The sequence below is a fragment of the Mobula birostris genome, chromosome 1 (assembly GCF_030028105.1).
Source record: "Mobula birostris isolate sMobBir1 chromosome 1, sMobBir1.hap1, whole genome shotgun sequence".
Taxonomy (NCBI): Eukaryota; Metazoa; Chordata; class Chondrichthyes; order Myliobatiformes; family Myliobatidae; genus Mobula; species Mobula birostris.
In genome coordinates, this window is record NC_092370.1 from 74,530,485 (window position 1) to 74,552,259 (window position 21,775).

Sequence of the window (21,775 nt, forward strand, 5' to 3'; positions counted from 1 at the left end):
CCCGGCCTGAAACGTTGACTGTACCTCTTCCTAGAAATGCTGCCTGACCTGCTGCGTTCACCAGCAACTTTGATGTGTGTTGTTTGATGATTTTGTGGCCAAGTTTGCGGATGATATGAAGGTGGGTGGAGGAACAGGTAGTAAGGTAGAAGCAGGGAGGCTGTAGAAGGACTTAGATAAGGAGAATGGGCAAAGAAGTGGCAGATGGAATATCTTGTTGGGAAGTGTATGGAATAAAAGCGTAGACTACAATACTTTCTATACAGGGAGGGAGAAAATTCAAAAATCTGAGGTGCAAGTGGGCTCAGCTGTCCTTGTGCGGGATTACCTAAAGGTTCAGTCAGTGGTGAGGAAGGCAAATGCAATGTTAGCATTCATTTCAAGAGGACAGGAATATAAAAGTGAGAATGTAATGTTGAGGCTTTATAAGGCACTGGTGAGACCTCAGTTGGAGTAATGTGAGCAGTTTTGGGCACCTTATCTAAGAAAGGGGATGTGCTGACATTGGAGAGAGCTCAAAGGAGGTTCAAGAAAATGATTCTGGGAATGAAAATCTTATAATGTGAGGAGTGTTTGAAGGCTCTGGACTGTACTCGCTTGCACTTAGAAGATTGAGGGAGGAATCTCACTGAAACCTATCAAATGTTGAAAGGCACAGGTAGAGTGGATGTGGAGAGAGTATTTCCTGTAGTAGGGCAGGCAGAATAGAGTGACGCCCATTTAGAATGAAATGAGGAGGATTTGTTTTTAGCCAGGGGGTCGTGAATCTAGAATTCCTTTCTTTTGGTGGCTGTGAAGGCCAGTTTATTGGGTGTATTTAAGACAGAGTTTGATAGTTTCTTGATTAGTCAGGGCGTGAAAGGTTATGGAGAGAAGGCAGGAGGATGGTGTTGAGAGGGAAGTGGTTCAGTTATGATGAAATGGTGGAGCAGACTTGATTGGCCAAATGGCCTAATTCTGCTCCTATGTCTTATGGTAATTTGTACCCCACATCCTGGCTACTGTTTGGGGGCCTGTATATGACTCACGTCAGAACTTGCAGTTTCTTAATGCTACCCTGAAGGATTGGACATCTTCCAATCTAATGTTCCTTCTTTCTAAGGATTTGATTTCATTTTTTACAAACAGAGCTACCCTACCCCCTTTGCCCACGTGCCTGTATTTCTGATACAATATGTATCCTTCGATGTTAAGCTCCCTACTGTGATCTTTACTCAGCCATGACTCAGTGATATCCCAATGTCATGCCTCCCAATTTCTACCTGCGCTACGAGATCATCTACCTTAATCTGTCTATTGCGTGCATTCAAATATAGCCACCTTCAGCCCTGTATTCATCACCTTTTTTCAATTTTGCTCCCTTGTTATTGAAAGTTAAATTCTTAACCATTTCTAAACTTTCTGTTTTTTTCCTGTGTTCTGGAGATTCTCGTAACCTTTTCTGCACTCTCCTTTCCTTTTACTTTATCTTCTCTTTTCCAAAACTGTTGAATCCACTGCCCCCTAACCCTACTATTTAGTTTAAAGCCCTATTCACCTTGTCGCCAGCGTGGTTCATGTGTAGCTTGTCGCACTGCAACAGCTTCCTCCTTCCCCAGTACTGGTGTCAGTGTCCCACAAGTTCGTATCCACTTCCCACACCAATTTTGAGCCACACATTTAGCTCTCTGATCCAGTTATCGCTTTGCCAGTGACTTAGATAACAATCTGGAGAGTATTACCTTTTTGGTTCCGCAGTTTAATTTAGCCCCTAGATGCTCAATTTCCTTCAGCAGAGCCTCTTTCCTTATTCCTTCTACATCGTTGGTGCTCACATGGACCATGACAACTGGATCTTTCCCTTCTTACTCCAAGTTCCTCTACAAGTTAGATGAGATGTCCTGAATCCAGACACCAGGCAGACAACACAGCCTTTTGGACTCTCAATCCTTGCGTCAGAGAAATGTGTCTGTTTCCCTAACCATACTATCTCCAATCAGAACTGCATTTCTTTTCTCTTCCCCCCCTCTTGAATGGCTCCCTGATCCACAGTTACATGGTCTGGTTGCTCATCCTTCCTACAGCTCCACTCTCATCACGAGGAGTAACAATCTTAGACCTGTTGAGCAAACTCAAAGGCCAAGGCTCCTCCAGCACTCTCTCCAGGATCCCCCTATTTGACTCACTCACAGTCACAATCAACAATAGGTGCAGGACTAGGCCATTCAGCCCTTCAAGCCAGCACCGCCATTCACTGTGATCATGGCTGATCATCCATAATCAGTACCCTTTTCCTGCCTTCTCCCCATATCCCTTCACTCCGCTATCTTTAAGAGCTCTACCTGAACTTTTTTTTTGAAAGAATCCATAGAATTGGCCTCCACTGCCTTCTGAGGCAGAGCATTCCACAGAACCACAACCCTCTGTGTGAAAAAGTTTTCCCTCAACTCCGTTCTAAATTGTCTACCCCTTATTCTTAAACTGTGGCATCTGGTTCTGAACTCCCCCAACGTCGGGAACATGCTTCCTGCCTCTAGCGTGTCCAATCCCTTAATAATCTTATATGTTTCAATCAGATTCCCTCTCATCCTTCTAAATTCCAGTGCATACAACCCCAGTCGCTCCAATCTTTCAACATATGACAGTCCCTCCATCCCGGGAATTAACTTTGTGAACCTACGCTGCACTCCCTCAATAGCTAGAATGTCCTTCCTCAAATTTGGAGACCAAAACTGTACACAATATTCCAGGTATGGTCTCACCAGGGCCCTGTACAACTGCAAAAGGACCTCTTTGCTCCTATACTCAACTCCCCTTGTTATGAAAGCCAACATGCCATTAGCTTTCTTCACTGCCTGCTGTACCTGCATGCTTACTTTCAGTGACTGATGAACAAGGACACCTAGATCTCGTTATACTTCCCCTTTTCCTAACTTGACACTATTCAGATTGTAATCTGCCTTCCTGTTCTTGCCATCAAAGTGGATAACCTCACATTTATCCACATTAAACTGCATCTGCCATGCATCTGCCCACTCACCCAGCCTGTCCAAGTTACCCTGCATTCTCATAACATTCTCCTCACATTTCACACTGCCACCCAGCTTTGTGTCATCTGCAAATTTGCTAATGTTACTTTTAATCCCTTCATCTAAATCAATGTATATTGTAAATAGCTGTGGTCCCTGAAATCCTCTTGTCCCTGGCCAAAGACCAAATTTGAAGTGTTCAATGCAAAAGGTAAACACAGTGCCCAGGTAACATTGCGGATGCATCGCAGTGTTTGAAGCTCAGATTCCAGGTCATCAACTTCGAGCCTGAGTTCTTCGAGCAGCCAATATTGCTGAAGATTTGATCACCAGTTGCCACATCATACAACTACAACTCATCACTTGATCCTATTACAGTTACAGAGTCAGACAGCGTGGAAACAAGCCCTTCGGCCCAACTGATCCATACCAACCATGTTGCCCCGTGAGCTAATCCCACCTGCCTGCCTTTGGCCCATAGTTCTCTTAACCTATCTGTGTACTAAGCCCTCTCCTTTAATCTCTGTATACCCATGACTGTGTTGCCACCCACAGCTCCAATCTGCTAATTAAATTTGCTGATTAAACTATACTGATTGGACTAATCTCAAATAATAATGAGGCAGCCTACAGAGAAGTCATCACTCTGACAAAGTGGTGTCAAGAAAATAACCTCTCCCTCAATGTCACAAAAACAAAGGAGCTGGTTGTGGTCTACAGGAGGAATGGAGACAGGCTAGCCCCGTTTGACATCAATGGATCTGGGGTTGAGAGGGTGAACAGCTTTAAGTCCTCGGCATAAACATCACCGAGGATCTCACGTGGTCTGTACATACTGGCTGAGTGGTGAAAAAGGCACAATAGTGCCTCTTTCACCTCAGGCAGTTGAAGAAGTTTGGTATGAGTCCCCAAATCCTAAGAACTTCCTACAGGGGCACAATTGAGAGCATCCTGACTGGCTGCATCACTGTCTGGTATGGGAACTGTACCTCCCTTAATCGCAGGACTCTGCATAGAGTGGTGCAGACAGCTCAGCGCAACTGTAGATGTGAACTTCCCACTGTTGAGGACATTTACAAAGACAGGTGTGGGAAAAGGGCCCGAAGGATCATTGGGAACCCGAGTCACCCCAACCACAAACTGTTCTAGCTGCTAACCATCCAGGAAATGGTACTGCAGCATAAAAGCCAGGACCAACATTAACCATCAGACTGCTTAATTCATGCTTGCACAACTGTATTTCTATGTTATATTGACTGTCCTGTTGTACATACTATTTATTATAAATTACTATAAATTACACATTTAGACAAAGATGTGAAGATTTTTACTCCTTGTGTGTATAAATGATGTAAGTAATAAAGTCAATTCAATTCAATTCAATGTCGGCTTTTAAATGTTGCTAGTGCGCCTGTCTTATTCTGCAGAATGTGAATATTTCTGGTTAATCTGTAAGTTCTAAGTGAAGTTTTCTTCTTTTCAGCCCTATCCTATGTATCCAGCGACAACATCCCTACTAAACGTTGTTCCAAAGCTCAACACTACTGGTCGAGACCTACTGCAGGTAAGGCAAATGTACTGCGAGAGGAGTAGGTGAGAAATTCATCACCGTTCTGTTTTTTCTCAACACTGATTCAGAAACCCACAGACTCACGAGTTTCTGCTCTGTCAAAGAGGGTGGGTCACACTGTCCAGTGGTACTGAGGGAGAATCGCACTTTGGGAGGAGTGGTACTGAGGGAGAATCGCACTTTGGGAGGGGTGGTACTGAGGGAGAATGGCACTTTGGGAGGGGTGGTACTGAGGGAGAATCACACTTTGGGAGGGGTGGTACTGAGGGAGAATCACACTTTGGGAGGGGTGGTACTGAGGGAGAATGGCACTTTGGGAGGAGGGTACTGAGGGAGAATCGCACTTTGGGAGAGGTGGTACTGAGGGAGAATCACACTTTGGGAGGGGTGGTACTGAGGGAGAATCGCACTTTGGGAGAGGTGGTACTGAGGGAGAATCACACTTTGGGAGGGGTGGTACTGAGGGAGAATCACACTTTGGGAGGGGTGGTACTGAGGGAGAATGGCACTTTGGGAGGAGGGTACTGAGAGAGAATCACACTTTGGGAGAGGTGATACTGAGAGAAACACACTTTGGGAGGGGTGGCACTGAGGGAGAATCGCACTTTGGGAGGGGTGGTACTGAGAGAGAATCACACTTTGGGAGGGGTGGTACTGAGAGAGAATCACACTTTGGGAAGGGTGGTACTGAGGGAGAATCACACTTTGGGAGGGGTGGTACTGAGGGAGAATGGCACTTTGGGAGGGGTGGTACTGAGGGAGAATGGCACTTTGGGAGGGGGGTACTGAGAGAGAATCACACTTTGGGAGAGGTGATACTGAGAGAAGCACACTTTGGGAGGAGTGATACAGGGAGAATCACACTGGGAGGAGGGGTGGTACTGAGGGAGAATTGCACTTTGGGATGGGTGATACTGAGAGAGGACAAACACTGGGACAGGTGGTGGTGTGTGAGCTCTCAGAAGTAGTCAATTTATTTTGGGAATAAACACTGAAGAATGGTGATGAGGATGAAGGAAAATGTAGGAGAGAGCTGTTTGATCTTCGGCAGTGGACTGCAGCAGTTTTCTTCTCGGAGAAAGGCTGTTTTACGAAGTTTTGCTGAGTCTCTGCTCGGGCCATGGCAGCAACAGTGGCTAGCAGCTTGCCAAGGATGGTGTCTGCAACTTTTACTGGGTGCTGGGATGGATTTCTCAAGCTGTTAACATAGGTAAATCCTCTCCCAGCTGGAGTATCTGGTCCAGGACGACCAGGTGAAGTGTTTTGTGGCAAATCCTTGATCTTCCGCTTGTATGGAGGAACATCATAGTGGCCCAGCTGCGCACTGGGAGGGAAGCACTGGAGTTTCATTGCACAGAGTTCCCTGCCTATCTGGAGGAGACTACTGTCCTTTCTGTCTTCTTCGAACTGCTCTTTGAAAGGCTGATAAGTGTAGTGACTGAGTTTAAATAAGCAGGATTTTGATTTCTGACAGGTGGGGCTTTAACATGGCGGGCTGCAGCTCTGAAATGGCGAGACCTATTTCCTATGCAGGATTTGTAGCCTCTGGTGAAGGAACTCCTGTAGGGCCTCCACCATTAAGCCTGATAACTCTTTAAAAAAACGTGGTGCACTGTAATATGGCTGAACGCCTGAGTGCAAGGTAGAAGTTGGCTGTTGTGGCTGTGTCTGTGGGTGGGGATGAGGGTGTCATTGGGATTGCTAAGGTGCATCACAAGCCCCTTTTCCACCTCTGGTCTACGAGAGAGGAGTCCCTGGCCCTGAGTAAGGGGGTAAGGGTAAATGTGGAAGGGGTCTTAGTGCCACGAGAGCTGGCGACAGGCCCCGTACAGAAGGTAACCCTCTGTAATGTGCACCTTCACCTCTGCGAAGTAGACCTTCTCACTCATGCATTCTTTGGGTGAGGTGAGGTCGCTGGTCACTGTACTGCTCAAGCCAGACAGAGGTCGTTTTGGGCACGTGTAGACCCTCCAACATGAGGTATTTGTGGAACTGGAATAGCCAGGAAATACTGAGAGGTGTTTTCATGTGTGGGATGGAAGAGGGCATTACTGGATCCGCTGGGCTGAATTACCCTAAGTGCCAAACCACTAACTCCACAGTGGTGGTGCAAGAAGGAACTGCAGGGTCTCCCCCCAATTACCCTTGCCCCCATTGCCCCATTCCATGTTCTCTCTCCCACTGTTATTCCTCCTGACCCTGTGGAGGAGGGTGGCAGGGATGAGAAGGTGAGGATGAGTGGGTTAAGGTAAAGGGCAGGAAGGCTAAGAGGAAGAAGAAAGATCTCCAGACCCTGCATCACAGGAGGAGTAGCCAGAACCTTCCCTTAGTCCAGCCGAGAGGGCATGGATATCTGTGTGGCTAAGCAAGTGCTTAGTGAAGCCATGAAGGAGGATGTGGGCCTGAGGACCAAGAGTTCCCCCAAAATGGAGGTCACCGGAGCTCCCTGCACTAGAGGTACAAATAGGAGGAGGTGCGCATCCTCTGAATCCGAAGATAGGGAGCCAGCTAAGGGGGAAGGTTTACCCCTGCAAAAGGCTTTGTGCTTGGGGCTCTCTTCCCTGGAGCAGGAAGATGGTCCCATTAGTCAGGGGCCATCTGTGGAAAAGAGACTCGGTCTCTGCCGGGACTGCCTTCCCTGAGCTTGTAGGATTTAGTTTAATGGGTACCCCTGCCAAAGAGGTTGTCTAAGGAGGTTGATTTATCCTTGGGGGAGTACTTGGAGTGCATATACACTGGAGAGGGAATTGACACTGGTGAACAGGGGTTACTTGTGGTAGGGGGTTGCCTGGGGTAGGGGATGGTCTCCAGGATTGTATCTCCATAGAAGCAAAGCTTCATAGAAGATGCTGTGATGTGACGAGAAGGACACTTTTGAAGCCAAGATGGCAGAGGAGCTTATCCCCAGCAGTGAGTGTCAGACTTTCACCATGAAGGAAATTCGGGAGTTCTTAGCTGACTCTTGGTGCAATCAGTATAAGGCCTGACTAGCTGCTGACCGATAGATGGACCTGCCTGGGGTTGTGTGATCCGACCACACCATCCCTCAAAAGGGGAGGGATTCGGAAGTAACTGGGAGGGAGCAAAGCTGTTTCGGGGAGTTCCTGAAAGTTGTGCTAGTGGTGCAGAGGCACAGGGTAAGGAGGCCTGCTCCTGCTAGCCAGGGCACTGGCAAGAAGATATAGCACTATCATGAAGGTCACAGTAGCAAGTATTAATATCAGGGAGTCTTACTGCAGATTCCACCATCTCTTGGTTCTCAGGGAATGGAGATATGAAGTGAGATTCCTGCAGGAAACCCACACCATTCCAGGAGATAAATCTACCTGACATGATTATTTTATGCAACCCTGTTCTTGCTGGACCTAGGGTTGGATGGGTTGACTCTGGAATTCCTTTGGGCTTGCTGGGACATACTGAGTGCTGACTACACCAGAGTCCTGGGTGAAATGCCCCCCTCTTGGCATAGGGCGGTCGTGGCCCTACTGCTCAAGGGGGATCTTCACTGCCTGGGGAATTGGTGCCTGGTGTCTCTCCTGTGCACCAAATATAAGTTCTTTGCCTGGGCACTGCCAAATCACTGTCCCAGATGATCCATCCAGACCAGTCCTACACGATCCCAGGTTGGTCCATTCAGAACAATGTCCACCTCGTTTGGGACCTGATCCATCTGTCCCAGGAGGCTGGCCTGTCAGCAGCCTTTCTCTTTCTCGATCAGGAGAAGGTGCTTGACTAGGTGGATCATGACTACCTCCTTGGGACTGCACACGTTCGGACTTGGACTGTATTGTGTTGCCCATGTCCATCTGTTGTATGCTGCCACAGAATGCCTAATAAGGGTCAATGGATCCTTGACTGCGCTCTTTTGCTTGGGGATGGGTGTGGGGTGCATGTCATGGCTGCCTGATGTTGGGGCATCTGACTCTGTCTGTACAGTGCCTTTCCTGTGCCTTTCCGGAAGCAGTTGACAGGACTTGTTCTGCACAAACCGGTGATGAAAGCAGCCCTCTTGGCTTATGTGGACAATGTACTGCTTATGATCACTGACCCAGTTGACCTACACATGATGCCAGACTGTCAGCAGATCTTCTCTGCCGCCTCCTCTGCTAGGGTCAACTGGAGAAAAACTCTGGTGTTTTAGTGGGTAAGTGGGAGGTGGACTCCCTCCCAGAGAAGCTATGACCATTTGTGTGGAGCACCATGCTCCTCCTCTACCTGGAGGTCTACCTAAGCTCTGCCATGGAGACTTGGCCGGTGAACTTGCAGGACTTAGAGCTGAAAATCTCCGCCCCCGACTGGGACACTGGTCACGTCTACTCTGCACAATCTCTTACCGGAGTCGGGCATTGGTCATCAACCAGCTGTTAGTGTCCATGCTGTGGTACCGTCTGGTTACTCTAGTCCCACTCACTATGTTTGTCACTAGGACCCAGATGAAGTTGTTGGACAACTTCTGAGCCAACAGAAGGCATTGAACATAAGAACATAGGAAATAGGAACAGGAGTAGGCCATCTGGCCCATTGAGCCTGCCCCGCCATTGAATAAGATCATGGCTGATCTGTCCGTAAACTCAGCTCCATCTACCTGCCTTTTCCCCATAACCCTTAATTCCCCCACTATGTAAAAACCCATCTAACTGTATCTTAAATATATCTAGTGAGGAAGCCTCAACTGCTTCCCTAGGCAGAGAATTCCACAGATTCACCACTCTCTGGGAAAAACAGTTCCTTCTCATCCCCGTCCTAAATCTTCTACCCTGAATCTTGAGGCAATGTTCCCCAGTTCTCGTCTCACCTACCAATGGAAACAACTTTCCTACTTCTATCTTATCTATCCCTTTCAAAATTTTGTATGTTTCTATAAGATCCCCTCTCATTCTTCCAAATTCCAGAGAGTATAGTCCCAGGTGACTCAATCTCTTCTTGTAGGTAAATCCCTTCATCTCTGGAATCAACCTGGTGAACTTCCTATGCACTGCCTACAAAGCCAGTATATCCTTCCTCAAGTATGGAAACCAGAACTGCACACAGTACTCCAGGTGCGGCCTCCCCAGTACCCTGTATAGTTGCAGCATGACCTCCCTGCTCTTGAATTCAGTCCCTCTAGCAATGAAGGCCAACATTCTATTTGCCTTCTTAATAACCTGTTGTACCCCCAAGCCAACTTTTTGTGATTCATGCACAAGCACTCCCAAGTCCCTTTCACCATTTAAATAATAATCTGCCCTTCTATTATTCCTTCCAAAGTGGATGATCTCGCATTTACCAACGTTGTATTCCATCTGCCAGACCTTGACCCACTCACTTAACCTATCTATATCCCTCTGCAGACTCTCCACACCCTCTGCACAATTTGCTTTTCCACTCAGACTACATCCACACTAGACTGGATAATTTTGAAAACACCGGTTTCGAGTAAAAAATGACGGGCGTCCACACTAGGCGTTTTTCAAAGTATCTCTGTCCATATTAAAACGGATATTTGGGTGAATATGCCCTACTGGGCATGCGCAGACACATCTACAGAAAACAAGCGAAGAGGAAATGGTATAATACTTAGGTTTCCGTGGCGGCGTTGTGCTATTTCCATTGGTCAAAAACTAGAGTACCAACGAAAGCGAAAGAAAGTTTTCAACAATGTCTTCGAGGAATACAAAGAAAACCTCCGCTGGAAGAAGCAGACCGGACTTCTTCGTTTAGACAGACAATGAAGTCGAGCTGTTTCTGCGAGTTACAAACAACTACAAAGTCAGCAAAGCAGTGGAGAACGTGGAGATGTTTAACTCCAAACAAGCTATTAACGTAGACAATAAAGTAAACAACACACACATGAAGCCATCCTCTATCCAAGATCAACAAGAGAGTGGAATCTTCTGCCGCCAGACCTGGGCAGTATTTCTGACATTAATATTTTTGAAGATAGACTCAATCAAATCAACTTAGGGGGTCTAGTCAAAAAAAGCTCACTTTACAATTTAACTCTCACGCTGTTCATACTGACTGCGCGTTATAACAGCCGTCCGGCAGTGCTAGCGCAGTACCAAGCAGAAGCAGAAAAAGCATTGTTGTCGTTGTGTTGTCATGTGGTTTTTAAATCTCTCCATTCACCCCATCCACACTACAACGCGCAACAATCGTTTTCAAATTTACACACTCTGGAGAGTGTTTTAGAAAAGCTCCGTTTTCGGGGGATGAAAATGTCGTTTCAATGTGGGCGGAGGGTCAAAATGAAGAGAAAAGGCTTCATTTTCAAAATTAGCTGGCGTAGTGTGGACGTAGCCTCAGTTCAGTTTCATCAGCAAATTTTGCTACACTTCACTCAGTCCCCTCTTTCAAATCATCAGTGTAAATGGTAAACAGCTGCGGGCCTAGTACCGACCCTTGTGGCATCCCACTCACCACTGACTGCCAACTGGAGAAACACCCATTTATACCAACTCTCTGCCTTCTATTGGTTAACCAATCCACTATCCATGCCAATACATTTCCTTCAACTCCATGCATCCATATCTTATTTATAAGTCTCTTGTCCGGCACCTTATCGAACGCCTTCTGGAAATCCAAGTATACAACATCCACCTGTTCCCCTCTATCCACTGCACTGATTATGTCCTCAAACAACTCCAGTAAGTTTGTCAAACAGGACCTGCCCTTTATTAATCCATGCTGCGTCTGTCTAATGGAACCACTCCTTTCTAAATGTTTCGCTATTTCTTCCCTAATGATAGCTTCAAGCATTTTCCCCGATTACAGATGTTAAGCTAACTGGCCTATAGTTGCCTGTCTTTTGGCTACGTCCTTTTTTAAAAAGTGGCATGACATTTGCTGTCTTCCAGTCCGACGGGACCTGCCCAGAGTCAAGAGAGTTTTGATAAATGAATACCAACGTGACTACTATAACCTTCGCCAATTCCCTCAGCACCCTGGGATGCATCCCATCGGGACCAGGGGACTTATCTACCTTCAAGCCCTCTAGTTTGCTCATCACTATCTCTTTAGTGACAGTGATTTTATCAAGGTCCTCACCTCCCATTTCGTCCATAACATCCTTCTTTGGCACACTAAGGCTATACTTGTGCATCAACTCGACACCGTAACCTACGCAAGTGGCCTACACACATTGTGAGCATTATATTTGTGCGTTGGTGTGTCTGCGTCGCTCTGCAATTTGGGCATGTCACGCATGCGCACACACCTGCCCGCACAAGGCTTCATGGTCATGGTAGTCTTTCTCAGGGTAAACAAATTTAAAGCGAGCATCGTTTTTGGTAAAAGTGAAATGTGTCCTCCATAATTTCGGAGGTCTGTAAAGCTTTATGGAAAGCATTGCAGCCAGAGTTCCTTCCCTGCCCTTCAGTCAGCCAATGGGAAGCTATTGCAGCATTGGAGGAAATGCGATGCTACCAAGCGGACCAATCACAGTTGTTGCAGTCTGTATTGCTGCGATGCGTAGTTACATTTTGGGAGAGGTGAGCGTCAGGCTACGGCGTAGGGATCCACCTAGGGTTTGTAGCGACACCGTGCTTACGGCGTCGAGTTGACGCACAAGTATAAATCAACTTTTAGACCTGTCCTCCACTGTGAAGACAGACACTGGGTCTCTGTTGTTGCCTTGAGTCTTCCAATTGCAGAGAATGGTCAGTCGCTTGTGTGCGTATATACCCAGCTGGCAACTCTCTGCCTCAGGACCCTACAGAAATACATGTATACTGAGCACCCTCCAAGGAAGCATGTACTGGTGACATATTTTTTTTGCCAAGGGCATTGCCTTCAGGATGGCATGTGATCCCAGTGTGTGCTTTGGCCATGCCGCTATGTGGGAGCTGCTAGGGTTTTTCCAGGAGCTATTGTGGGTCTGGCATAGTGTGTTCTGGTCAGAGTGCTGCTGCGTCACAAGGAGCAGCACTCGTGCTGTCGGGTGGCCGGGGGGGGAGGGGGGTTGTTTCCTATCCCACCACCATGGGTGTGGAATGGCTGTGGCCATGGCAACCCCCGCTATGCTGGAGGTGCTTGTGGGACCTAAATCCCGAGATCTCCTTTGGGAGCTGGTCGTGAGACGCCTCACAGAGGTCCTGCTGTGCCGTTCCACAACGTGCTAAGACAGTTCCTGTACGGGCTGTCCTTACACACTTTTCACTTTATTGCTCTCATCTGCCTTCTGAACATGCCGTGGTGGTCCTTCTTACCATCAGGCAGTGAGAGAGGCCCCCAATGGAAGCCTCAATGCAAGGGTCTTTCCCCTGTACACTGGGGAACTAGGGTGGAGGGTGTACCATGTACAGAGCAGTACCATGTAATAGATTCCTGAGCAGATACACTCTTATCCCATCGACATGTCTTTTCTGTGAACGGGAGGAGTCAGTGTACCATGTACATATAGAATGTAAGAGGCTACATCTCCTGTTTGAATCTATGAAAGGGTTGCTCCTCAAGTTTCGGCTGCATTTCTGTCTCATTCTCCATGGTTTATAGGCACCCAGTAAGGAGAGGGGAGGGTCCCTCATAGGATGTCCTGGTAGGCTTGCTCTCGCGCCTGGCCAAACTGGCCTTTCACGGGTACATGCAGCAAGCTGTCGAGGGCTCTGCCCGAGCTGACTGCCTGCCCCTCTTCCAGTGTTCATCTGTGCCGGGGTGTCCTTAGAAAGGGAACATGCGATCATCATGGGTTCAGTGGTGGATTTCTGGGAACAGTGGGTCCTCCAGGGAATTGGGTGTATTATAGATGCTAATAATTGTATTTTAATTTAACAATTGTATTGTAACCCCTATCCTTTGTAGGTCTTCTGTATTTGAACAAAGTTTTGTACAGTTTACAAAAGAAACAGGGGCAGTAACGAGGGAGTGTCACGCTGTGGGAGGGGCATTACTGAGGAAGGGTCACACCATCAGACACTTTTGGATGTTGCCCAGTTTTTGACTGCTGAAGAAAGTGCCCCCATTTCTGTGGTTGACTTTATATCCTTGTGCCTTGTGTCTGCAGAACCTGTTGAAGTGTAACCCGGTGCAGAGAATTTCAGCCGAGGAAGCCTTACAACATCCCTACTTTGCGGACTTCTGCCCTCCCTAAAGGAACACCTGCCCTTTGGCACTTTTCCAGTCACGTACCCACTCCGTGTCACTAGGCCTGAAGGATCAACTGAAACTCGAGCTGCCTCTCTCCTCTCTGTGCTTCTTGTCACAGTCATGACCAAAGTGGTGGACCCTTGAGATGATCTCATTGTGGGCAGGTTCTTAAGAATGAGAATCTCACTTGAAGCATTGGTGTGTTTGGAAGGATTTTTATTTTAGCATTCCATACAGAGCATCATGAAGAAAAGCACTTTTTGTCTGTAAAGAATTCATCTGACATTTGTACAGTCAGCTATCTTGTTTGTGCACGTGTATCCTTATTCACAAGTGTGTTGTGCATCAGCAAGTGTGAATTCATGCACAGGTGTGTTGCCTCTGTATATATGCTTGTATATCATGTGTTGCCATGTATCTAGTATTCATAAATGTCTCAAGTAGTTATGTGTTATATTCATTATGTGTGTAATTTTGTCACTTTTTGTTAATGTACGTTAAACATGCCCTTCTGTATAATTTCTGCTCTCCCTCATCTATGTCATTACTTGTCAGTTACAGAGCATCCAGGTTAGTGCTGTGTGGTCTCTTTGAGTGGGGTGTGTGTTGTCAGTGCTCCTGGGGGTCTGTATGTTATCATGGATTAGAATATTTGTGTGATTTCAGAATATTTTGTTTACTGTATTAGTGTGAACTCATGGCACTCAACCTGTGATCATGTGTTGTGGAGAATGACTTTGGAGCTTTTCATTAGTGAAAGCACTTTTTTTCAAAGAAATGTGAAACTTTCAAAAACTGTTTATAATTTTGTTGTTGGCGGGTGCATGTGTTTGTGCACACACTTGTACATGATGTCACTGTTTGCTATTGATGTGTGTGTAGTGTGTAATATATGCTCCCGTGTGTCTCTGTTAATGTGCTTTTGTGTGTCTGTGTGTGTGTGTGTGTGTGTGTTTTAGGGACCTTTTATTTTTTGCTGGATGTCACTGAGTGAAGATTCTGTGGAGCTCAAATTCCAAGAGTCATCATATCAGCATCCACCCAAACCTTACAGCTTGACCTTGCTACTGAACAAGGTCTCACTTATTCTGGTTCAGCAGTATTGTTGGAAATTCCAGTTAATGCACTTGTTTCAACACTTAGATTATTGAATTGTTCCAGTTCCTCTTGTGTTTTGGTAGCAAAGAAAGTAAGCACTTGTCTGTGCAACATACTGTAGCTGATAAATATCAATCTGCAAGCAACTTGTAAACCATGGCAGAAAGTCATTATGGCATAATTTACTGGAGTGCCAGACTTTATACCTCCTTGAGTGCAAAACAATTAATAAAAGTGGAACGGTTTGAAAATTTCATTATTAAACCAGGTGGGCAATACAGGAGATTCCATCAAACCCATGCAGTGACTGGTTGAAATACTTTCTATTTCACATTTACCTGTAACTCCTGATTGTTGATAATACAAAGGTTGGAGGTGTTGTGGATAGTGTGTAGGGCTGTCAGAGGTTACAGCGGGACATTGATAGGATGCAAAAATGGGCAGAGAAGTGGCAGATGGAGTTCAACCCAGATAGGTGTGAGGTGGTTCATTTTGGTCAATCAAATATGATGAGAGAATATAGTATTGTAAGACTCTTGGCAGTGTGGAGGATTAGAGGGAACTTGGGGTCTGAGTCCATAGGACACTCAAGGCTGCTGCACAGGTTGACTCTGTGCTTAAGAAGGCATACAGTGCATTGGCCTTCATCAATCATGGGATTGAGTTTAGGAGCCAGGAGGTAATGTTGCAGCTAAATAGGACCCTGGTCAGACCCCACTTGGAGTACTGTGCTCAGTTCTTGTCGCCTCACTATAGGAAGGATGTGGAAACCATAGAAAGGGTGCAGAGGATATTTACAAGTATGTTGCCTGGATTGGGGAGCATGCCTTATGAGAATAGGTTGAGTGAACTTGGCCTTTTTTCCCTGGAGTGATGGAGGATGAGAGGTGACCTGATAGAGGTGTATAAGATGATGAGAGGTATTGATCGTGTGGATAGTCAGAGGCTTTTTCCCAGGGCTGAAATGGCTTGCACGAGAGGGTACAGTTTTAAGGTGCTTGGAAATAGGTACAGAGAAGACATCAGGGGTAAGTTTTTTTACACAGAGAGTGGCGAGTGCATGGAATGGGCTGCTGGCGACGGTGGTGGAGGTGGATACGATAGGGTCTTTTAAGAGACTCCTGGACAGGTATATGGAGCTCAGAAAAATAGAGGGCTGTGGGTAACCCTAGGTAATTTCTCAGGTAAGGGCATGTTTGGCACAGCTTTGTGGGCCAAAGGGCCTGTACTGGGCTGTAGGTTTTCTATGTTTCTATGTAAAGAGATTGGTAAACAATCCATTGGACCAAATAAAGATAAATTCAGGAGCATTTCCTGAGCTGAGAACCCAGGCACAGAGTGCCCAGCAGAGACACAGAAGACTGCAGATGCTGGAATCTGGAGTAACAGACAAGATGCTGCAGGAACTCAGCAGGATTAAGCAGCATCTGTGGAAGGAAATGGACAGTTTATCTTTCAGGTTAATTTCTTTCACTGGAAATCTAGATGGAAGGTTTCAGCCCAAAACATTGAGTGTCCACTTTTGTCTATAGCTACTGCTCATCGCCCTGAGTTTCTCCAGCATCCCAGCTCTTAGTGTGGATTAAAATAGTGGGAGATCCCTGGTCTCTCTGTCTATTGTCTGAAATGTCTGGAGATTCCTCCTGAAATGGATCAAAGGATTCTGATTAATCGTTTCCACATTCAATCCAAGGCATTGGACGTGTATTTTATGATGTCCCAGAGAAATGCAAGTGATGGGGCTGAGCTGAGGGGTGCAGAGGGCAAGTTTCCATTAAAGCAGAAAACTGAAATTCCACAGCTTTCAGGTCTGGTTGAGTTAGTGCAGGTGAGACAAATGTACATCATCAACAAGCAACATGGAAAACTTTATGTTTTGTGTCACTCAGGAAAGGGCAGACCTACAGAAGGGTCCTGCACAAAATTAAAGCAGGATGTGAAGGAGCAACAGTCTGCTGGAGGAACTCAGTGGGTCGAGCAGCATCGGGGAGGGCGGAGTATGGAATTGAGATTTCGGGTTGAAACTGCATCAGAACTGAGTGAGGTTGTCAGTATAAAGAAGAGTGTGGTAGCAGTGAGACGGGAGTCTGAGGTGATCGGAGAACTGAGGAGGGGTGAAAGATGCAGTGAAGGAGTAATTGTGGATCACATGGTCTCTACTGCCATGATGAGGCCACACTCAGGTTGGAGGAGCAACACCTTATCTTCCATCTGGGTGGCCTACAATCTGATGGCATGAGCATCAATTTCTTGACCTTCTGGTAGTGCCCCCCCCACCCCCTTCAGCCTTCCCCATTTCCATTTCTCTCTCTCCCCTTACCTGCTCATGAGCTCCCTCTGGAGCACCTCCCAATTCCCTTTCTTCCATGGCCTTCTATCCTCTCCTATCAGATTCCCCTTTCTCCAGCCCTTGATCTTTTTCACCAATCGACTCCCCCTCTCCCAGTTTCACCTATCACCTACTGCCTTGTATTTCTTCCTCACCCCCCCCCAACCTTCTTACTCTGACCTCATCTTTTTTCTCCAGCCCTGATGAAGGGTCGCAGCCTGAAATGTGGACCAGTTACTCTTTGCCATGGACGTGCCTGGCCTGCTGAGTTTCTCCAGCATTTTGTGTGTGTTGCTTGGATTTCCAGCATCTGCAGATTTTCTCTTGTTTGTGACTGGAGAAGCATGATTTGATTTTAGAACAAGGGAAGGGATCTGACAGGTAGAAACAGGCCATTCAGACTCCCTCCCCCATTCATGTCAACCTTCTGCATTAATCCCATCTGCCAGGAGCCTTCTAATACTAGGTGACTTCAATGCTCATCTATAAATTCTCAAGCACAGTCAGTGATCTTGTTGTCACCACTCTCTTTAGCTGTGTATTCCAGATACCAATTTCCGAATAAAACATGTTCCCCTCAGATCTCCTCTAAATTACATTCCCCTTACCCTATATCCTCCAGTTTTATCTGCCTCTGAGAAAGGGAACCACTTCTGCAATCTCCTCTTTCTATACCCTTCATAATTTTATATACTTTGATCATCCCTTGTATTCTCCTCCACTCCAGGAAACATCCTGGTGAATCCCCTGCATCCTCTCCAGTGCTATCACAAACAGTATAGTGCAGTGACTGGATTGCACATTTTATTCCAGCATTTTCTGCTTTTATTTCAGATTTCTAACAGTAGCAGTCTTTTGGTTAAAGTCATGAGAATGTTCCAGTTTTACCGTATTATAAGGAAGATGTTGAGCCTCAGGGCTACAAAACAGATTTAACATAGATAATATTGGACCTAAGACATTATTATGGTCATTGGATAAGTTAACAGGTCTGGGTTCTCTGTGTTAAATCTGTCACTGTGATTTGTTTTAGCTGGTTACTCTTTTTTTTGTTCAGTGAATGTTATTTCTTAGAGAAGTAAATAAATTACAAAAAACCACATACAGGCCCTCTAGTTTACAAACACCCAAGTTATAGACACATATCCTACAAATGAACTGCAACGGTTAGTAGTTAGGAAGCTGAGTTGAGCTGGGAGCACTGAACGTTCTCACTTCTCATGGAGGCCTGCTGGCAGACACTCTTCCTGTGCCTGCTGGCTGTCCTGTTACAGTAGTTTTGTGACTGTCCCACACAGTGATGTTCATTTATGACTTACAAATAGCTCAGGTCATCAACAATGCTCAGGAATGGAACCTGGGGCTGGTTCTAGGTTCTCTACTCAATCACGTTTATTATCACCAGCATGTGTCACGAAATTTGTTAACTTAGCAGCAGCAGTTCAATGCAAAACATAATATAGAAGAAAAATAAATAACAGTATATGTATATTGAATAGATTAAAAATTGTGCAAAACAGAAATATATATTGAAAAAGTGAGGTAGTGTTCATGGGTTCAATGTCTATTTAGGAATCAGATGGCAGAGGGGAAAAAGCTGTTACTGAATCGCCAAGTGTATGCCTTCAGGTTGCTGTACCTCCTACCTGATGGTAACAGTCAGAAAAGGGCATGCCCTGGGTGATGAGGGTCCTTAATAATGCACGCTACTTTTCTGAGACACTGCTCCTTGAAGATGTCCTGGGTACTTTGTAGGCTAGTACTCAAGATGGAGTCAACTAAATTTATGACCCTCTGCAGCTTCTCTCAGTCCTGTGATTCCCCCATACCAGACAGTGATGTAACCTGTCAGAATGCTCTCCACGGTACATCTGTCGAAGTCTTGGGTGAGTGTTTTTGTTGACATACCAAATCTCAAACTCCTAATGAAGTATAGTCACTGTCTTGCCTTCTTTATAGCTGCATCGAAATGTTGAGACCAGGTTAAATCCTCAGAGATCTTAACACCCAGGAACTTAAAACTGCTCACTCTCTCCACTTCTGATCCCTCTATGAGGATTGGTATGTGTTCCTTTGTCTTGCCCTTCCTGAAGGCCACAATCAGCTCTTTCATCTTACTGACGTAGGAGTGCCATGTTGTTGCTGCAACACCACGCCACTAGTTGGCATATCTCACTCCTGTACGCCCTCTCATCTCCATTTGAGATTCTACCAACAATGGTTGTATCATCAGCAAATTTATAGATGGTATTTGACCTATGCCTAGCCACACAGTCATGGGTATAAAGAGAATAGAGCAGTGGGCTAAGCACACATCCCTGAGGTACACCAGTGATGATAATCAGCAAGGTGGAGATATTATCACCAATCCACACAAATTATGGTCTTCCAGTTAGGAAGTCGAGGATCCAATTGCAGAGGGAGGTACAGAGGCCCAGGTTCTATAACTTATCGATCAGGATTGTGGGAACTCTGATGGTTCCAATGAGAAACTGGAAACATGAGATGGTTCCCTGAGGAGCAAAGAACAGTAAGAGAATTAGGGAAATGGGAAATTTACTGATCATGGGAGGATTAGTAACCAGAGGTTGAAATGATCAATTTATGACATTTAGCAAAAAGCAAGTTCACAAGAAGCTTTCAAAATGAATAGTGATGAAACTTAATTGTGTGAAAAAGTAGGGTCAGTTCAAAGACTTGGATCCTGCTTTAAGATTCCATGACTGAAAAAAAGATTGGACATCAACTGAAAAGCTGTAACAATTTTAATCAAAATGTACAAAGATTACAGAAAATAACTGTTAATTTTACACCAAGACCATAGCATCCAGCCACAATGTCTCTTTTTATCTGAAATGAATTCAGGTGGGTGTGAACAGAACAATGCTCTGGAAGAGATGTTGCAGTGCTCACTCAGTACCAGAGACCAGAACTCACTAGACTGATAAACACAATAAAAACTAAGCTAATATAATACGTAAGTTTACTTGAGCAGTTTTTAAAAGGATGAATGTAAACAAGGGTCTTATCTGTTGATGGACACAGACTTCACTTTCCCTGTGCAGTCTGGGACAATACAGCGTGGATGGAGATGGGGAAGCAAAAGTTGACCTTGGGATTTTGGTTCTGTGCTAGTGTCAGGGCAGGGAAAACTGAAAACTGAACATATTATTTCCATACCCTCCCTGACCCTGCATGGTGCAGTGTTGGAACAGGGAAGGGGGACATCACTCCAACACCACTTTGAACTGACCAGGAGATAGGAGCCCACAGAAGCTGCAGGCAGTTAAGTGGAGGATTGAGTCCCCAAGGCTGGTTTGCTTCAAATTTTACAGGTAGAGAGAGGCAGTAGGAAGGAGCCGTGAGCTATTGGGCACGCCAGCAGCTGCTCACTCACGATTCCCAAATTCCAGGAAGAAGATGAAGATGAAGATAATGTCGACGTAGAGACAGAGTGCAGCGAAGATGTACTCCTCGGGACTCAAGGAGTAGTGCTTGTTCCCTACCAGAAGCTGTGTATCGTAAGCCAGGAACTGCCAAAGAAAGGACAAAAGGGTGAGGTGCAGCCACATACACACCAGTCCAACCACTAGCAGGGAGCAAGCTCAGCCAGGTAACAGTTGGTACTACAGTAGATATAGTCAAGTCTATTGGCACATGTATATCTGTGTGAGTGTGTGTTATATATAGTGAGGCACAGGTACAATGAAAACTGGTTTGCAGCAGCATCACAATCAAGCATGTAGATTCAGACATGACACAACACAAATTGTACACAAGTTGTACAAGATTTAAGAAAAATGGTGGCAAAATAAGACATTAATGCAAAAGTAAAACAAAAATTAGTCCCTGGTAGTGAGACGGTGATCTCAGAAACAAGCAATATGATCAGGAAATTAAAAACTGATTTAACTACTGATATATCTTGAGCATTTTTTAAAAAATGAAGTCTAAAATGTAAAAAGATTAAAATTTTAAAACCTGTACTTGAGCTGGCTGTTCCCTCCCTCCTCCCCCAGTGACGTCAGTGAAGATGCAGTCTCTGTGCTCCTGTGCTGGTTTGGTAGGTTGCGGACAAAGGGACAGTCAGCATATGGGAGGCTTTTAAAAGTGAGATAATGACAGTTAAAGGTATGCATGCTTCTGTTAAAATGGAAGGCAATGTTGACAGGAGTAGGGAACCCTGTATGATTGAGGCATGGATCCCTGGGGGAGTTGGGAGATCTAGGAGTGAATTCCAAAAGGAAACCAAGCGGGCAAAAAGGAGTCATGAGATAGCTCTGGAAAAATGAGTAAGAGAACTGGGCTCCTCAACTTCCAAAGTGGACATATTTGTGTGGAGCCATAGGAGGTGGGCAAGCTCCTTAAAGTGTTTTTCTCATTTGTTTCTACTATGGAGAAAGACATGAAAAATTTGAAACTTGAGATAGAGATTGCGGATGTCTTGGGGCTAATCAACCTTACAGCAGGTGGCTCAAAATGTGTGAAGATAGTCAAATCTCCAGGGCCTTGTCAAGTATATCTGAGAACACTGTGAGGTGCCAGAAAAGAAATTGTGGGATCCCTGGCTGAGATGTGTATGTCAGTAGGCCTCACCCGAACTGTGTTGGGACCAGAGTCCTGGCGAATGACATTACCAGGGTTGTAGATGGCTTTTAAATGAACAAGGAGCAGGGAGGAGTAATAAATCAGGAAGAAATTTAAAAA

General features: G+C 45.7%; 2 protein-coding genes across 3 annotated transcripts in view; one reads left to right on the forward strand and one right to left on the reverse strand.

Moving 5' to 3' along the window:
- Positions 1-16,940, forward strand: part of cdk5 (cyclin dependent kinase 5) — a 76,972-nt gene extending 60,032 nt beyond the window's left edge. The window contains exons 11-12 of the mRNA XM_072257134.1: positions 4,492-4,572; positions 13,559-16,940. Of these exons, the coding sequence (XP_072113235.1) occupies positions 4,492-4,572; positions 13,559-13,645 (168 nt within the window). The 3' untranslated portion in view covers positions 13,646-16,940. The remainder of the gene's footprint in view (positions 1-4,491; positions 4,573-13,558) is intronic.
- Positions 16,941-19,827: 2,887 nt separating this feature from the next.
- faim2a (Fas apoptotic inhibitory molecule 2a) overlaps positions 19,828-21,775 on the reverse strand; it is a 41,953-nt gene continuing 40,005 nt past the window's right edge. For both annotated transcript variants that reach the window (XM_072263326.1, XM_072263236.1), the window contains one exon: positions 19,828-20,601. In XM_072263326.1, the coding sequence (XP_072119427.1) occupies positions 20,458-20,601 (144 nt within the window). In that variant the 3' untranslated portion in view covers positions 19,828-20,457. The remainder of the gene's footprint in view (positions 20,602-21,775) is intronic.